Source organism: Felis catus, chromosome F1, assembly GCF_018350175.1.
Source record: "Felis catus isolate Fca126 chromosome F1, F.catus_Fca126_mat1.0, whole genome shotgun sequence".
Classification (NCBI taxonomy): domain Eukaryota; kingdom Metazoa; phylum Chordata; class Mammalia; order Carnivora; family Felidae; genus Felis; species Felis catus.
This window is the reverse complement of record NC_058384.1, coordinates 7,161,328-7,181,240: the sequence shown is the minus strand read 5'-3', so window position 1 is coordinate 7,181,240 and position 19,913 is coordinate 7,161,328. Positions and strand designations below refer to the sequence as shown.

General features: G+C 43.6%; 1 protein-coding gene across 2 annotated transcripts in view; it reads right to left on the bottom strand.

Annotated features, from left to right (window-relative positions):
- PLD5 (phospholipase D family member 5) overlaps positions 1-19,708 on the bottom strand; it is a 423,318-nt gene extending 403,610 nt beyond the window's left edge. The window contains exon 1 of one of the 2 annotated variants that reach the window (XM_023247983.2): positions 19,439-19,708. In XM_023247983.2, coding sequence (XP_023103751.1) covers positions 19,439-19,627 — 189 coding nt within the window. In that variant the 5' untranslated portion in view covers positions 19,628-19,708. The remainder of the gene's footprint in view (positions 1-19,438) is intronic. The other variant, XM_023247982.2, reaches the window with a different exon arrangement.
- Positions 19,709-19,913: the final 205 nt, after the last annotated feature.

Sequence of the window (19,913 nt, the reverse complement as noted above, 5' to 3'; positions counted from 1 at the left end):
GCGGGGAAAATGGTATTCATGCAAATGTAAACCAAAAGAAAACTGAAGTAGCTATACTTACATCAGAAAAAATAAGACTTTAAAACAAGACTCTAATAAGAGGCACTAAAAGGTCATTAGATAATAATAATAGGGTCAATCCAACAAGAGGATATAACATTTGTAAATACTTATGCACTCACCATACAAGCACATAAAGCAAACATTAACAGACCTGAAAGAAGGAACAGACAACAGTACAATAATATTAGGGGACTTCAATACTCCGTTTTCATTAATGGATAGGTCTTCCAGACATAAAATCAATAAGGAAATGTGGGACTCAAACTACACATCAGACCAGATGGACTTAACAGACATTTACGACAATTTCCATCCAAGATCAGCAGAATACACATTCTTCTGAAGCGCACATGGAACACTCTGGACAGATCATATGTTGGCCACAAAAACCAGTCTTACTGCATTTAAGGAAACTGAAATCTAAAAACGTCTTCTCTGACCACAATGGTACGAAACTAGAAATCAATTAAAATGGGACACTGGAAAATTCACAAATATATGCGGATAAAAAAATATGCTATTGAACAATAAATGGGTCAAAAATAAATAAATCAAAAGAGAAATAAAGTAACTGTAGACAAATGGAAATACAATGGAACAAAGCTTATGGGATAGAGGAAAAACAATTCTAAGACTGAAGTTGGTAGAGATAAATGCCTACATTAAGAACCTAGAGGGGCGCCTGGGTGGCGCAGTCGGTTAAGCGTCCGACTTCAGCCAGGTCACGATCTCGCCATCCGTGAGTTCGAGCCCCGCATCGGGCTCTGGGCTGATGGCTCAGAGCCTGGAGCCTGTTTCCGATTCTGTGTCTCCCTCTCTCTCTGCCCCTCCCCCGTTCATGCTCTGTCTCTCTCTGTCCCAAAAATAAATAAAAAAAAAAAAACGTTGAAAAAAAGAAACTAGAAAGAGTTCAGATAAACAACCTAACTTCACACCTCAAGGAACTAGAAACAAAAAAACAAACTGAATCCAAAGTTAGAATAAAGAAGGAAATAATAAAGATCAGTGCAGAAATAAATGAAAGAAACTAAGACAATAGAAATGATCAATAAAACTAAGCTGGTTTTTTGAAAAGGTAAAATACACAAACCATTACCCACACTTTAGACAGACAAGAAAAAAAAAAGGGAGAGGACTCAAATTAAATTAGAAATGAAAGAGGAGATGGGGCGCCTGGGTGGCTCAGTCAGTTAAGCGTCTGACTTCGGCTCAGGACATGGTCTCACAAGCTTGTGAGTTCGAGCCCTGCATTGGGCTCTGTGCTGTCAGCTCAGAGCCTGGAGCCTGCTTCAGATCCTGTGTCTCCCTCTCTCTCTGCCCCTGCCAGTCATGCTCTCTCTCTGTCTCCCAAAAATAAATAAATGTAAAAAAAAATTTTTTTTTAATGGGATGCATGGGTGGCTGAGTCAGTTAAGTGTCCAACTTCAGCTCAGGTCATGATCTCCCAGTCTGTGAGTTCAAGCCCGGCGTCAGGCTCTGTGCTGACAGCTCAGAGCCTGGAGCCTGCTTCAGATTCTAGGTCTCCCTCACTCTTTGCCCCTCCCCCGCTCATGCTCTGTCTCTCTCTGTCTCAAAAATAAACATTAAAAAAATTTTTTTTAATTTTTTTAAATGAAAGAGGAGATATCACACTTGATAAATACAAAGGATCATAAGAGACTACTATGAACAATTATATACATTTCCTCTGGATACTCAAAAGTAGAATGTTCCTATGAAATACTTCATAAACCTAAATGGCATAAAGCAAAGAAGCAATTACCATTAATTTATATGGAAAAATCTTTGAGTCTTCCCAGACCCAAAAATTAACCTCTCTTAGGCTTTTCTGATACCATGTTGCTAATGGATGCAGAAAATAAACCCAGATAAATCACAGACGCTCATAGACCCAGTTCAAAGCTATGTCAGCTTCAAGCAGAGAAGCTGAGTGCAGTTCCTCAGGAAGGAACTTGGTGGCGCCACTTTTACTGCTGGGGTGTGCACTACCTCTGTAATGGTTCACTGCAAAATAAATACTGAAACCTGTTTTCACTTTTTGTGAGCAAAAATCCTGTGCAAATTTCTTCCAGTTAGCGAAAATAGGTACCAATGTAGGCCATTTGTAAAAGTGAAATGGAGTAACAACTTTCTGACAGCAGGTGATACCTATACCAACAAATTGGACAACATACTAGAAATTGATAAATTTCTAGAAACATACCCCTACCACAACAGACTTGTGAAAAAACAGAGCACCTGAACAGACTGATTACTAGTCAGGAGACTGAATCAGTAATGAAAAACCTCCTGACAAACAGGAGTCCAGGACCAGATGACTTCACCTGTGAATTCTACCAAACATTTTAAGAAGAATCAATACCAATCCTTCCCAAACTCTGTCCCAAACATAGAAGAGGAGAGGACGTTTCAAAACTCAATATAGGAGGCCAGCATTACTTATTGCCAAAACCAGATAAAGACACTACAAGAAAAGAAAATTACATACCAATATCTCAGATGGACATAGATGCAAAAATCCTCAACAAATTGTCAGCATACTGAATTCAGCAATACATTAAAAGGATCAAACATCAAGATCAAATGGGATTTATTCCAGGAATGCAAGGATGGTTCAATATCCACCATCTATGTGATACACCACATTAACAACATTAAAGATAAAAATCATATGACCATCTCAATAGACACAGAAAAGCCATCTGACAAAATTCAACATCCATTCATGATTTAAAAAACTCTCAACACACTGGTTGTAGGGAGGATGATTCTCAACATAATAAAGGGTATAAATGACAAGAGCACAGCTAACATCATACTCAGTGGTGAAAGCTGAAAGCTTTTCCTGTAAGGTCAAATAGGATGCTCACTCTCACCACTTGTATTCAATGTAGCACTGGAAGCTCTCAGAAGAGCAGTTAGGGAAGAAAAATAATTAAAAGGCATCCAAATCAGAAAGGAAGAAATAAAACAGTCTCTCTTTGCAGATGACATGATATTATATATAGAAAACCCCAAAGACTCCACCAAAAAACTGCTAGAATAAACAAATTCAGTAAAACCAGGACACAGAGTCAACATACAAAAATCAGCTCCATTTCTACACACTAATAAGAAACTATCAGAAAAGGAAATTAAGGGGGAAAATCCCATTTGCGATTGCATGAAAAAGAATAAGACACCCAGGAAAAAACTTGTCTAAGGAAATGAAACATTTGTATACTGAATATTATAAGACATTGATGAAAGAAAGGGAGGAAGACACAAATAAATGGAAAGACATTCCAGGCTCATGGATTGGAAGAATTACACTGGAACAATGCCCATACTACCCAAAGCAATCTACATATTTGACACAATCACTATCAAAAATCCAGTGGCACAGGGCACCTGGGTGGTCAGTCACTTACACGCCTGACTTTGGCTCAGGTCATGATCTTGCAGTCCGTGGGTTCAAGCCCCACATTGGACTCTGTGCTGACAGCTCAGAGCACGAAGCCTGCTTCAGATTCTGTGTCTCCCTCTCTCTGCCCCTTCCCTGCTCTATCTCTGTCTCTCAAAAAAATAAATAAAAACATTAAAAAAATTTTTGATCCAATGGCATTTTCACAGAAATAGAAAAAATAATCCTAAAATTTGTATGGAACCACAAAACCCTAGAAAAACCAAAGCAATCTTAAGGAAGAAGAAAAAAGCTGGAGGCATCACACTTCCTAATTTCAAACTAAATCAATGACTTTTTGGATTTGACCCCAAAAGCAATGCAACAAAAACAATAATAAATGAGTAGACAACATCAAACTAAAAAGCTCTGCACAGCAAAGGAAACTATCAACAATGAAAAGGCAGCCTACCATATCAGAGAAAATATTTGCAAATTGTATATCTGATAGCAAATCATAGATCTGATAAGGGATTAATACCCAAAATATATAAAGAACTCATTTAACTCAATAGCAAAAAAAAAAAAAAAAAAAGCCAACTAGGACCACCTGGGTGGCTGAGTTGGTTGCGTGTCCAACTTCAGCTCAGGTCATGATCTCATGATCTGTGGGTTCAAGCCCCGCATCAGGCTGTGCTGACAGCTCAGAGCCTGGAGCCTGCTTCAGATTCTGTGTCTCCCTTTCTCTCTGCTCCTCCCCCCGCCCCACACTCTCTCTCTCAAAAATAAACATTAAAAAAAATTTTTTTTAATCCAACTATATGGCCAACAGGTATATGAAAACATCACTCATCATCAGGGAAATGTAAATCAAAACCACAATGAGATATCACCTCACACCGCTAGAACAGCTATGGTCAAAAAGACAAGAGATAACATGTGTGGGCAAGGATGTAGAGAAAACAGAACCTTTGTGCACCGTTGGTAGGAATGCACACAAGTGCCACCACTCTGGAAAACAGTAGAGAGGTTCCTGAAAACATTAAAAATAGAACTACCATACAATCCAGCAATCCCAGCATATCCAAAAGAAAGGAAAACAGGATATCAAAGAGATATCTGCCTTCCCATGTTCACTGCAATGTTATTCACAATAGCAAAGATATGGAAATAACCTACATTTCTATCAATGATGAATGGATAAAGAAGATGTATATCCATATCCGCAATGGAATATTATGTAGTCATGAGAAAAAAAGAAATCCCGCCATTTGTGACCACGTGGATGGATCTAGAAGGCATTATGGTAAGTGAAAAAGCCAGAGAATAACAAATACTGCATGGCATCACTTACATGTGAAATTAAAAAAGAAAAAAAAAAAGTCTAACTCATAGCAACAGAGAACGGAAAAGTGGTTTCCAGAGTTGGGGGGTGTTGGGGGAAATAGGAAGAGACTATAAAAGGGTACAAACTTTCATTTATAAGAATGATGTCTGGGGGTGCCTGGGTGGCTTCGTCAGTTAAGCGTCCAACTCTTGGTTTTGGCTCAGGTCATGATCTCACAGTTTGTGGGTTCAAGCCCCCATCAGGTTCTGCACTGAGAGTACAGAACCTGCTTGTGATTCTCTCTCTCCCTCCCTCTCTGCCCCTCCCGCATCCTCTCTAAATAAATAAATAAATAAATAAATAAATAAATAAATAAATAAACAAACAAACTTTAAAAAATATTTGCTAAAACAGTAGAACTTTAATGTTCTCACACACCCACAAAAAGAGAAATATGTAAGGTGATGATGTTTTCATTAACCTGATGGTGAAAATCCTGTTCCAATGTATGTATACCAAATTATCACAATGTTCACTTTACATTTCTTACAATTTTAGTTTTCAATAAAACTGCAGGGGTGGGGGGGAACTGTCAAGGTCATGAAAACTGAGGAAAGCCTGAGATACCGTTGCAGACCAGAGGCTAAGGACACATGACAAGTAAACGCAATGTGTTATCTTGGATTGGATCTTGGAACACCAAAATCTTTAAACACAATTTAAAACTGGTGAAAATCTGAGGCACCTGGGTGGCTCAGTCAGCTAAGCATCTGACTTCGGGTCAGGTCATGATCTCACGGGTTTGTGAGTTCGAGCCCCGCGTCAGGCTCTATGCTAACAACTCAGAGCCTGGAGCCTGCTTTGGATTCTGTGCCTCCCTCTCTCTCTGTCCTTTCCCTATTCTCACTCTGTCTCTCTGTCTCTCTGTCTCTCTCTCTCTCTCTCTCTCTCTCTCTCTCTGTCTCTCTCAAAAATAAATTAAAATTAAAAAATAAAATAAAACTGGTGAAAATCTAACAAAGTCTGGAGTTTGGGATGTAATATTAAGGAAAACCTCAAATAGGGTGAAAGATGTGCAGGAAATGCCTTTACTATCCTTGTGACTTTTCCACAAATCTAGAGTTATTCCAAAATAAAAGTTTATTGTAAAAAAAAAAAAGATGTATTGGAAATTGTATAGGACAGGTTTAAACAATGTGTGCATGTGTCATTGATTAAAGCAAAATCTCAGAAAATGAAATTAGTTTGGAAATAGACAAGTCAGGAAGTCATAGTGGAGGTTCTTCATGATCAAGACTGGCAGGTGCTTTAGGGGACTTTGGCGGTTTTAACACACTCCCTGCCACAGAGTGTCCCACAGTTTCTGATCAAGCACACGCAGCCAGAGCAGGACAGAGGCTAAACCGTGAACTAGCAGATTCAGGCGCCAGAAAAAAATCAGCCCAAAGTACTTGGGGAAAATTCAAAAGATAATATTCTCGGGGCGCCTGGGTGGCGCGGTCGGTTAAGCGTCCGACTTCAGCCAGGTCACGATCTCGCGGTCCGGGAGTTCGAGCCCCACGTCAGGCTCTGGGCTGATGGCTCGGAGCCTGGAGCCTGTTTCCGATTCTGTGTCTCCCTCTCTCTCTGCCCCTCCCCCGTTCATGCTCTGTCTCTCTCTGTCCCCCAAAAAATAAATAAACGTTGAAAAAAAAAGATAATATTCTCTTCTTGACTCATTAAAACTAAGACAGACAGAAATTTAAACTCAAACAGGGACACCTGGGTGGCCTGTCAGTTGAGCGTCCAACTCTTGATTTCAGCTCAGGTTATGATCCCAGGGTCGTGAGCCTGAGCCCCGTGCTGGGTTTCATACGGAGTATGGGGCATGCTTGAGATTCTCTCTCTCTCCCTCTCTGCCCCTCTCCCCAGTTTGTGCTGTCTAAAGAAACAAAAAAGAAATAAATATATATATGTTAAAAAACTCTAATAAAATTCACTATAAACAATAGCATTAGACACCAGAATAGGTCAATAAAGTGACCACGAAACCCCCATCTCCCAGTGAATGGAGCCTCAGCCTGCGGCTGGGCTAGAAGCATCCTCGTCTATTATCTTCTCCATCTGAAATGCAGTCTGTAGTTTCCGTGTAGCTTCTTGTGTTTCTTTCCACTGAATTTTTGCTGCATTCAGCGTCTGTTGCATTTATCTGCCAGGTAACATATGCCACCTTGTTCCTTCACTTACATGTGTAAATCCTGCCTCCCTAAGCCCATATTCATTCATTCATTCACTCTTTTAATAGTCAAGTCACTAAATACTAGATGTCCACCGAGCACTGTGTTGGCCATTAAGGATGCACTGTCATGACTAAGACACTGTTACTATCCTCAAACTCTCCATTGAGGGCAAAAAATAGACAATCAGCAATTTTAAAAAAAGTATGTCAAGTGCTATGTAACAGACGCCTGCCCACAATGCCTGCACAGGGCGCCTAATGAGGCCTCGGGTCTAGAGGTGACAATATTTGAGTTCTGAAGGACTAAACTGTAAGCAATCCAAAGCAAAAGGTCCGATCATGTGTATCTGAACCTTCCTAAGCCTGGGACTCCGTTCGGTGCGGAGAGCAGAACTGGAGTGTCCGTGAATTATGATCATAATCATATTGATGATACAGATCAAGATAATAATAAATTGGACCCAAGATCCGATGATGAATAGAGAAGAATTCCAACTCTCAAGGAGTGTGGGGACCTTCCTTGCTCATCCTCCCACCCATTGTGCCAATCACAATTATGGGGACATCCCTGGCATTCGACACGTGTTTGCTGAATGCAGAAGCTTGCTCAGACCCCTCACATCCAGCCAAGCACCAAGTGCCATGAACTCTCTTACGTGATGCTATTTCTTGCATCTGTCCCTCCTCAATTTTTCCATTTGTACCACCTCCTTTTGTTCCTTCCCACTTCAACCACTAAGAGAGACTAGCACTGGTCTCCCCAGTTCCAGGCTCTCTCCTGCCTCAATGCTGCAGACTCTCTGAAACGTGGATTTGCTAAATTCAAACGCCTCCCCTTTGCTTACTGAATGAAGCCCACCCTCCAGAGCTGATCATTCCGGTCTTCAAGCCCTGCACAGTCTCGTCTCACCCCTACCTCCGTGGGCGTTTTCACACACAGCATTCCCTTCCACAAAGCCTGTTCTCCACTCATATTTGTTCACCCACTAATCTTCCCCACAGGCTCTCTGCTGCCTGCATTTCCCTCAGAAGCCTTGGTTCAAGCCAGCCCTAACTGGCTTGAAGCTCTTCTTCCTGGGCTCCTGAGGCCCCATATAAACCCTTGGTTAGGGTTCACCCTTCCCCGGACAAGTTGTGACTTCAGGTGTCTCAGCTCCAGGAGGCTAGGATTCACTCAACAGTCGCTCTTAAAAGGGGCTGGAAAGAATATTACAAAAGAGTGAACTGAGAGTCCATGGGGAAGGCAATAAACACAGCATCAGAACACAGTGTAATCTAAGCAATGGAATGATATGGAAGGTTTCCCAAAGCAGACGGTGAGGCTGTGGAGCAGAAAGGACCCAGGGAGGTGACAAGGAGGAGTCAGCCACGTGAACACAACAGGGACAGGGCATCACGGCCCGAAGTCTGTGGGCTAGAGAGAACAGAATAGAAGCATAGACAGAGGAGTAACAGCCGGAGGTAAGCAATACGCAAGAGGAAACGGCACTATACCCATTTTACTGTTTCTTTTAATAAACTACTGTGGAAATAATGATACATATAAGGTGTGAAAATAAATGTTACTTTGTAACCAACTCCTAAAAAAAAAAAAAAAACAAGACAGAAAACTACTAGCCTCCCAGAAATCTCCCTAGTTCCCATTTAACCCCAAAGGTAATCACTAATTCTGACTTCTTATATTCATTATTTAGATTTGCCTGGGTTTTTTTTTTTTCACATAAGTAGAATCAGTCTCTCTCTTCCTTCACTTATTAGTGTGTGTGAAAAGAGTCATTCACAGCATTGCATATACAGATATATGTACATATATAATTAAACCCTTTTCACTGTCTAATGTATTATATGTTGTATGAGTAAATTAGAAATCGTGATCCATTCAACTACAGGATATTACGATATTACATATATGAGCATATAGGATATTCAACTATATTAGATATTAGACTTGCATTCAGTTGGGGGCTACTAAAATAATGCTTCAATAAACATTCATTTGGTGCCCATGAACACACATTTGTTTGATATACCCATAGAATTTAAATCACTGGGTCATAAGGTATACATGCATTCAAATTAGTAGAGAGTGTAAACAGTTTTCCATAGTGGCTCTATGAATTACAGTCCTTCCGGAAGTTATGAGAGTTACAGACGTTCCTCGTTTTAATCAACACTTGTTATTGTCAATCATTTTCATCTCAGCCATTCGTGTGACTATATACTGATGTCTGATTTCAACTGTTTGCTACCTTGATGACTGACAACATCAAGCACCTTATCATACATTTGATGGCTTGGATATACTCTTGTGAAGTTCTTGTTTAAATGTCTTGCTCACTTTGGGACACCGGGGTGGCTTAGTCCCTTAAGTGTCCTTGATTTTGGCTCAGGTCATGATCTTACAGTTCATGGTTTTGAGTCCCATGTCAGGCTCCCACTGACAGTGCGAAGGCTGCTTGGGATTCTCTCTGGCCATCCCCCGCTTGTGCGTGCATGAGTGCATGGCGCACACGCACTCTCTCTCTCCCTCTTTCCCTCTCTCCCTCTCTCCCTCTCAAAATAAATAAACTTAAAAATGAAATAAAACAAATGTCTTGCTCACTTGTTGGGGGTTGTCTGTTGTTATTGATTTGTAGATGCTTTTTATATATGGTAGATACAAGCTCTTTGTCATAGAGTGTGTGTTGGGAATATGTCCTGTTTTATGATATGCCTTTTCATTCTCTTAATCTTTTACTGTCAGAGTTACCTAATTTTAATGTAGTCCAGTTTATTAATAACAATATATCGGGATTCTTAAAATTGCTTCAGAATTTTTCCCCTAGTCCAAGTTGATAAAGGTTTTTTTATACTATTATTTTCCAGAAGCCGCATTGTTTCTAATTTAGATCTATAACCTACACTAAACTGATTTTTGCATATGGCGTGAAAGAGAAATCAAGATCATTTTTTTTATTTTTTAAAAAAAATTTTTTTTAACATTTATTTATTTTTGAGACAGAGAGAGACAGAGCATGAACGGGGGAGGGGCAGAGAGACAGGGAGACACAGAATCGGAAGCAGGCTCCAGGCTCTGAGCCATCAGCCCAGAGCCCGACGCGGGGCTCGAACTCACGGACCGAGAGATGGTGACCTGAGCCGAAGTCGGACGCTTAACCGACTGAGCCACCCAGGCGCCCCAAGATCATTTTTAATGTAGATGTACAACTGAGCCAGCACCATGTTTTAAAAGACCATCCTTTTCCCACTGCCCCTCGGAACTGCCATTTCTGTCATAAATCAAGTTCCTGTCAATAATTAAGTATACACAGGTCTGCTTCTGCATTCTGTCTTGTCATCTTCTCTGTTTGTTCATCCCTGCACTGCTTTAATTAATCGTTTTAGAACAAGTTTTGATATATGGAAGCAGTCTTACTTCATTCTTTTTCATAAAGATTATATGGGCTATTCTTGGCCCTTTGTATTTCCATTTAAATTCTAGAATCATTTTCAACACATATACACATGCACAAACCTGCTGAGACTTAACTGGTATTGTATCTACTCTCTAGCTCAATCTGGGGAAATTAAAAAGAGGTACGCATTTCCTTAAGAATATGATATTTGTATCCTAATGTAAATGGTAAAAGGTTTTAGTTTTGGGGCGCCTGGGTGGCTCAGTTAGTTAAGCATCTGACTTCGGCTCAGGTCATGATCTCACGGTGCATGAGTCTGAGCCCCGCGTTGGGCTCTGGGCTGACAGCTTGGAGCCTTGGAGCCTGGAGCCTGCTTCGGATTCTGTGTCTCCCTCTCTCTCTGCCCCTCCCCTGCTCTCACTCTGTCTCTCTCTCTCTCAAAAATAAATATTAAAAACTCTTTTTTTAAGTTTTTAGTTTTACATTGGAATTATTTTTTCTAGTTTAATTTTGAATATTGACTTTGTATGTAGTGGCTGTGATAACCCAGGGACATTATTAATTCATTAAGTATATCCGTGGTTTATTCTGGATTTTCAAATGTACATACTCATGTCATCTGCTAATAATGACAATTTTATTACTTCCTTTTAAATTATATTATTTCTTTTTCTTGCCTTCGTGCATTGGCCATGACCTCCCGTGCAATGCTGAAAACAGGTACTGATAGTGGCATCTCAATCCCACTCACAATCTATGCAGATGGTTTTTTCAATATTTGTCCATTAGCTGTGATTCTTTTTAAAGAAACCCTTAGTCAGAGTAATAAAGTTTCCTTTTATTTCCATTTTGTTGACAACTTTATCATGCTTGGGTATAGAATTTTACCATATGATTTTTCTTCATCTGTTGAGATAATCCTATGGGTTTACTTTATCCTTCTGCTAATGTGATAAATTACACTAACCGATTTTCAAATTTCACAGCAACTTTGCATTACTGAAATAAATTCAAGTTTGTCGTAATACAGCATCACTACATACGACATTACTTTTTTTTTAAGCTTTTTTTTTTTTTTTTTTTTTTTGAGAGAGAGAGAGAGAGAGATAGAGACAGTGCAAGTGGGGAAGGGGCAGAGGGCGAGAGAGACGGAGAATCTCAAGCAGACTCCGCCCTGTCAGCACAGAGCCCGACGCAGGGGATCGAACTCATGAAACCGTGAGATCGTGACATGAGCTGATACCAAGAGCCAGATGCTTAGCTGACCCAGGCTCCCCAACATTACTTCTTTTTTTAACTATATTTTAACCTTGTCTAAACAAGTCCTTTGAAGGCAGCGTTCTTATACTATGTCGCACTTTTTGGCATTATTCGTAACACTGTAATCATATTATAACTATTTATTAAGCCGTAAACATCTTGAGGGAGGGACTCTGCTTTGGTCTTTGTAAATTCTCCGCCATTTGGAACACAGTTTATGTCACCTGAATGCTTGTGAAATGAAAGTCCTCGTGATCCGCTAACAAAGTGTTGGTCCCATAACAGGCAAGGGCAATAAGCGTGGGTTGACGCGTCCCACCTTCTCAAGGTGACTCCTGATGGTATCGCTGGACCAGACCTAACAACGCATTGGCAGGAATACAATAGCTCAAGTCCGAGAAACAGTATATTCACAGGGCTCACTGTCCTCTGTAGAGAATAAAGAGCCATATTTATGACCCAAAGGCCATGACATCCATTCCCACGATACCAAATCAGGGAGTTCAACTTGGGCCCACTTCCTATGTTAGACGGCAGTGACATTTTCCAATGCGATTGATTCCACCTAGGAAAGTCTGCAGTGTTCTTCATTTTTCCCCATAAGCTCTGCTTAAGGGCTTGAGGGTTTTAGAAAGTGGGCTCATTTTTCCATTTGTGAGAAAAATTAAAATGTACTTTTTTGGTTAAAAAAAAAAAAGTCTGTCTCTTAACAACTACAGTTTGGCATTTCAACTGTTCCTGAACAACCCCATTGTACTCTAAACTCACTCAGCACAATCTGTGTAGATATGAATTGTAGGCTTAACTTTATGTGTCCCCAGTATATATACTTGAAGCAACATTTCTGGGCTGATAATCTTTTTTTTTTTTTTTTTTTTTTTAATTTTTTTTTAATTTTTTTTTCAACGTTTTTTATTTATTTTTGGGACAGAGAGAGACAGAGCATGAATAGGGGAGGGGCAGAGAGAGAGGGAGACACAGAATCAGAAACAGGCTCCAGGCTCTGAGCCATCAGCCCAGAGCCCGACGCGGGGCTCGAACTCACGGACCGCGAGATCGTGACCTGGCTGAAGTCGGACGCTTAACCGACTGCGCCACCCAGGCGCCCCTCTGGGCTGATAATCTTACCAACAAGTCTACCTCTGCTTGATCATGCCACCTATCAGTCAATGCAGTATGAAAACTTTTGTTATAAAAGATCCATCAGATTGTTTAATCTCTGGAACTAAAATAGAAGAAAGGAAATCTGTTATACAGGTTTAAACCTGATAGAGACACAGAATTTTGCAAAGATAAGTAAAAACTTCTAGAGAAATTGGCCACAAATTGGTATGTGGTTGTCACATGGACGAAGGGTAGAAAAAGAAATCTTAAGTCCAGGCATCTTGAGCTTCTCAAATTAAATATACTAAATATGATGTCATAGGCTACACCTTAAAATAAATCAACAAGCCACACCCAACAGAGTGCAAAGAGTCAAAGGTTTTTCAAAATAAACTGAAATGTCAACCCACAGTTAGAGAAGTCCATTAGCAGAATTAGTATTTGCTACCTGTAGTCGTGACAAGTACAATAATGGACACAACATGAGGTCCATTAGAACACGATCCAGAGACATCTAAACTTCCATTACTTGACCGATGAGAGGATCCTGCCTCAGCCTAGGTTTTGTCTGTTCTGTCTATCAAAAAGCACAGGAAATAATCCTGGTAAATGTTAATGCTCTTAAACATCTACCTCCTGGGGCGCCTGGGTGGCGCAGTCGGTTAAGCGTCCGACTTCAGCCAGGTCACGATCTCGCGGTCCGTGAGTTCGAGCCCCACGTCGGGCTCTGGGCTGATGGCTCAGAGCCTGGAGCCTGCTTCCGATTCTGTGTCTCCCTCTCTCTCTGCCCCTCCCCCATTCATGCTCTGCCTCTCTCTGTCCCAAAAATAAATAAACATTGAAAAAAAATTTAAAAAAAAAACATCTACCTCCTGAAAATTATCCAATAATACACAAATTGAACAGTAGTACATAAAGATTAAAAAAAGAATATTTTCTGCTTGTGTGTTCATTTGATTTCTATTTTTTTATTTTATTCTTTTCTAAATTAATTTTTAAGTAGGCTTCACACTCTGCATGGAGCCCAACACAGGGCTTGAACTCACGACCCTGAGATTAAGACCTGAGCTGACCGAGATCTAGAGACGGATGTTTAACAGACTGAGCCACCCAAGCGCCCCCATTTGGGTTTTAGTGGAACATTTTAAAGATTCATTCCTTCAGTTTGAACTGTCTTTGGTGCTTTACTGGTCTGCTCTGTGGGGTGTAATACTCCCACGAATTTGTTCTGTGGGACGTAAATGGCATTACATAATAGAAGCCCAGACCACAGCGACCAAGTTTGCTCCAATCCATTTATTATTTGCTCATCATGTGAATAATTTATTCCAGGAATCAAGTGTGTGCTTCTCATTTACTTACTATTCACCAGTAACATAAACTCTATTTAGCAGGTGCATATTCACACTTAGAGGAGACAGTTTTTTTAAGTGACGCACTCAACTAAACCAAGCAAGATCCTAAGGCTCACTACGAGCATGTACATTAAAGATTCTTCTACCTTTTACTCTTTACAAATTCTCCCTTCTGCTTTCTCTTTCCATTTTAAATAGGCCTTCTGAGCCATCATGCAGATAAATGAACTGTCGCCCGACTTAATTCCACCAGCACAGAGCTGGGAAAGAAAGCAGGGGTTGGCGACAGAGCAAAGAGCTGTTCTCTGCTAGCAGAGCCTGCAGAAAGTGGGAACAAAAAGAGGAAGCCTCAGGGTGGCCAGGCAGGGCACAAGCAAGGGTGCCCTGGCTCAGAGCACAATCAGGGTCCCAAAGGATAGACTGGAGGCCAGGCAGAGGCAGCCTAAAGAGCCCAAGATAGTCAGCTGGCCTTGCTGGCCAAAAGACCCACATACTCTGGGTCCAGGACTATAATGCAGGCAGGCTGATCTCAAATGTGACATCTGCAAGCTCTCAGGTGGAGGGTAAGGGCTCCACGGGTGCAGCTGGTCAAGGATGTTCTCTTTCCCTTCTTTCTGGGCGTTGGTCAGATCTCCCTTCCTCACCTCCTTGAAGCAAGCCTTGGCCTCAAAACTGTCTTTGGCCAATCAACAGGAGTCAAATGGATGTTTTGCTTCTGGGTCGAAGCACCGAGAGATTTTACGTGATTTACCATCCTTCTCTTTAACTGCCTTGAGAACACGTATCAGGATGGAGCTTCCCCCCGGCCAGGCAACTAAGATGAGGAAAATCCCCTGGTGCTGTAGACTGGATGTTCGTGTTTATTCAAAACTCATGGTTGAAACCTCACCCCAAGTGGGCTGGCATCGGGAGGTAAGGGATGTCTGGGAGGTGATTAGGTCACAACACTGAAATCCTCATAAACAGGACAGTGGCCTTATTAAAGAGTCGCCAGAGAGGTCCCCTTGCCTTTTCTACCCTGAGAAGATGACCAAAAAGACAGCCATCAATGAAAGAGGAAGTACCCCCGACTAGACCCTGAATCTGCCGGTGACTTGATCTTGAACTTCCCAACCTTCAGAACTGCCAAGAAAGAAATGTTCACCGTTTGTAAGCTGCCCCCATCTGTGGTATTCTGTCATAGCAGTCTGAATGGGGTCTGAGAACCTGCCAACATGCACGGATGAGATACGGGAGGTAAAATACACCTTTGCAGTGTTGAGCCCCTGGCGTCAGGGGCCTGTGTGTCACTGCAACAGACACATGGATGGTCTCCCTGAATCATCCCAGGAAACCTGTGACTCCTTTCAGGAGGAATGTGAATGTATACCCTGGTGACTCAGAGTCTTTTGCCTAAGATCACAGAGTTAATAAGAGATGGTCTACCCAGAGCCCTACTCTTAACTGCACTTTGGCAAGAGCTAAGCATGAGGAAAAATAAGGCATTCCTATCTCCATAAATGGCATCAGGAAACTTCTACACGTACAACTGGCATAAAACCAGGCAAGTGAGCAGAGTAACCCCTGCAACAATCCTACTCTGAACAACAAGAGCAACAAAATAGTGCCAACGGCATATGCCACCTTGAGACATTATTGTTACAGTGTAACACTATTGTTACAGTGTCCTCTAAGATAGTCAAACTGTATTAAGTCGTTACCCTTAAGGTGACCCAGCCCCAGGGCAGGCTGACAGAACAGGGGTGGGTTGGGGGAGGGGGGGGGCTCAAAGGAATGGCTCCCTGCTCCTCTTGCTTTGCTAGACCATAATCCCTCCCTGTTATGTTACACCTAAAGTAACAGAGGACCCTACAGAATGTGAGACTTCCACTGTTTATCAAACCTAATGCCTTCCAAAGCCACAAGCATGGTGAGGCAGAAAAAGAAGCAAAAGAGTCTAAGAACCACGGGGATTATTTGCAGCTAATAAGGAAACATTCTGTGTGTGGTCAGCAATTTTACTTTTTCCTGCAATTTCCCAGTGGAATTCAAAGCCCAGAATTCACAGTACAAATCTCTGTAGCTTCTCATCATGACTTAAGAATTCAAGAATTCTGGGGCGCCTGGGTGGCTCAGTCCGTTAAGCGTCTGACTTCGGCTCGGGTCATGAGCTCACCGTTAGTGAGAAAGAGCCCCACGTTGGGTTCTGTGCTGACAGCTCGGAGCCTGGAGCCTGCTTTGGATTGTGTGTCTGTCTCCCTCTCTCTCTGCTCCTCCCTGTGCTCTGTCTCTCAAAAGTAAACATTAAAATAGTTAAAAAAAAATGCAAGAATTCCCCCACAAGCATTTCTTTCTTAATGGGCATTCATCTTAAGTATTGAACAACAAATGCCAAGAGACAAATTCAAGGATGGGCTGTTAGTATTCCTATCCTTGACCAATTCATGGATCTTTTCAGGTGCTGGTATAGCCTGGGGATTAGCCCTTGCAGCCTTTAAACCAGAAAAGGAGAGAGAAATTATCCTCCCTTTTAGCTAAGTGGCTGCAAGTATATTCTTCAGCTGTCCCTTTGCATCGTGTTAATTGACTTTCAGAATGAGCACTGCCTCTGAAGTCTGGACAGAGTCCACACACGGCCACCTTTCATTTCAGGGAATCCCGTTAGCAATGACTGAATACGTGTGTATGTGAATCCACCCCTTATGATGCCCTTAATACTAGATTGGCTTTTAAAGCACCAGCAAAATAACGTAGGGTGCTTTCGTGCTTATGATCTCCATCACAATTATTAACTCACTCTTTAACCTGATAAAAAAAATGGTGGTTATCCATTTGCTTAGATGGATTGATGGGATTCTTTTTAACTACCATATGTCACTTTTGAATTTCTTAGGACACTCTGTAGTGCCACATATGTTCAGAATATTGTCTATCATAAAGTCAACATCACATTTTCAATATGCTAGGTTACATTTGTTATGAGTTTTTAAATTTCAAATATCTAAACAGAAATTAACATCGAGCTATCTGAAACATAGCACACCACAACAGAAGACATATATTACAGACACCCCGAGCTTGAATTCAAATAAAATTTACATTTTTATGCAAATTTTAATTCTCTCATTGTATATTCATAAATACTATTTCATTTAAAATGTAGATGTTTCAAAGGAGCAAGAGAATATCACAAAAAAATTTCACTGGAAGTAAAGCCCCCTTTCTAACTGAAAGCAGATACAGAGAAAACCATCAGAAATGGAATACCTGTCTCGTGGAATTTATTGGAGAGAGCAAACAAAAATGCTAGGCTGATTTAAATAACAAATGAGGTGGCTTTTTTCTTTTCTTTTTTAATGCAATGCTGTCTTTGGAGCATCTGAGTGAAGAAGCAAGCATGGTCCTCACATGCTTTTAATTTTTTTTTTTCAACGTTTATTTATTTTTGGGACAGAGAGAGACAGAGCATGAACGGGGGAGGGGCAGAGAGAGAGGGAGACACAGAATCTGAAACAGGCTCCAGGCTCTGAGCCATCAGCCCAGAGCCCGACGCGGGGCTCGAACTCCCGGACCGCGAGATCCTGACCTCGCTGAAGTCGGACGCTTAACCGACTGCGCCACCCAGGCGCCCCATCACATGCTTTCAAACAAGGGGACTTTTCCTTTCCTTGGTCTCTGACCCTCAGGAGAGGCTGAACATCCTGCACTCATCCAGAAAGGTAAGGGTGCCAGGGCCCTCCCTGGTAGGACTTGAAACTGTCAGTGGAAACACAAAAGTGAGGACCCATTGAAGTACAAGGTGTGCAGTGTCTGACTCATGGAGATGTAGACAGAAAAGGGTGCACGACTGGTTTTCACGAACTGAAGAAAGAAAACAGAAGCTAAAAGTACAAGATGCAAATGAACACGGAAACAGATTTTTCTGCCTAAGTCCGAACCACTCTCCCTGGTCCTAACATCCGATACCAACAGCAAGAGCCAAATTCCATGAAGATGCTCTTTGCCCCCCTTTAAACATTAATAACCACCGGTTCCCGTGCCATTTCTGGAGCTCGCATTTTTAAGCGGATTCTGCTGCCTTTCAAACAACTAGAAACCAGCTACTTCCCTGGTCTTAAGGATGTGAGACATGCTTTTGAGACTAGGAAATGGTTTTCCACCCGCAAGACAGCCGGTTCCCCAACTCAAAGCTTCACCCCAGAGCTTTCAAGGGACTTAATCAGGCCCTGAGAGAAAAGGCACAGACCTTCCGTTCAGATTGTTGGAGAAATACTCCTTCCTCTCGGGAAGCCAGGTGTTGCTGCAAAGCCCAGGAGAGGAAGAGAAGCCCTTGGGGGGCGGGGGGGGGGGGGCGGATAGGAGTCAGGACCGTGCAGCGGTATGAAATGCGTGAGTTTCGGAAGTTATCTTTCCGTCATAATTGGAGATGTGACCCAAATACAAGGAAGCCTGCACATTCCGCTAACACTCAGTTTGGCTTATGCATCTCCGCGGGAAGGAACAGCATCCTCTCCTGAGCTAGTGGTGCTGCACTCTTGAGATAATTCTTAGTTTCATTTTAACATCTGGTTTAAGGAGATGCCGATGGGTCAGGCTGGAAACTGTGGATCCACTAAACGTCTCTTTAGAGGGACTTTCCCCTTCCAGAATGGCGAGCCCCAGGGGCTCAGCTCCAGTGCCGGGAACGCTTCCGGCGAAGCGCGCACTCCAGCGAGCGGTGGTCCCCATTCTCCAGCTCCCACCCTGCCCACGGCAGGTGCCCGGGGATCTATCTGGGCGCTCGGCTCGCCCTCCCTAGTTGGGCTCTAGAAGCGGATCGCCAACTGCTCATCCCAGAGGACAGGCTCCAGAAAACTCTTCCGGCTCGTGCGCGGACCCAGGCCGGGTGGCCGGCGGCGGCACCCTCACGGATTCGCTAACGGGCAGTTTCCGGACGAAGTAACACAGCCCCCAAGACCGTGCAGACACCCCCCTCTAAGAGCCCACCGCCGCGCCGCATTCCTTGGAGCCCCGCCGTGACAGGTCCCCTCCTCGCTCACCCCGCAGAGGAGCCCCAAGAACGCGGTGCAAATGAACCCCGCGAGAAGCCCGTGGGGAGGGTCGAGGTGCGCGGGGGGCCAAGCAGTGCCGAGAAAGGCATCTCCTCCCCTCTCCTCCCCGCAGCCCGGTCCTTCCCGGCAAGAAAGTGCAGGAGCAGAGGCCCCGGGTCGGAGGGAGGACGCGGACGCCCGGGTCCCCGAGTAGTCGGGCCACCTGCCGGGTCCCCGCGCCCGGGCCCGCCGCCCCGCGCGCGCGCTCGGGCCGCCTCCGGGGCAGGTGCCGGGCCCAGGCCCCCGGGGAGCGCGCAGCTCTTACGTGCTCCAGCTTGTCTTTCCTCCGGAGCCAGACGCTGGCGCTGTAGTCCTGCTGCTTGACGCTGCTGTAGAAGTTCGCGCCCACTCGGGTCAGGCTCGGCGAGGGCTCCTTGGGGCGGCTTTTGAGCCTCATCTGCTCGAAGCCCTCGTGGGGGGAGGCCGAGAGCCACTCGTGCTGCCGGATCTCCATCCTGACATGACCAGGCGGCGGCCGGCGCGCAGCGGGCTGGAGGGCTCGCGGGAGGCCGGGCCGGGGCTGGAGGAGGAGCGAGCGGGCGCGGGGGGCGCGGGGAGCCGAGCCGAGCGCGCGGCCGGCGGAGGGAAGGCGAGGTCGGGGGTGGGCACGGGAGGGGGGAGGTGGGAGAAAGGGGCGGGGGCGCGAGGGACGCAGGGAGGGGAGCCGGCCCCCGGGAGGCCCGGCGCGCGCCGCGGTGGCCGCGACGCCCCGGGCGGCTGCGGTCCGGGCGGGCGCCCCG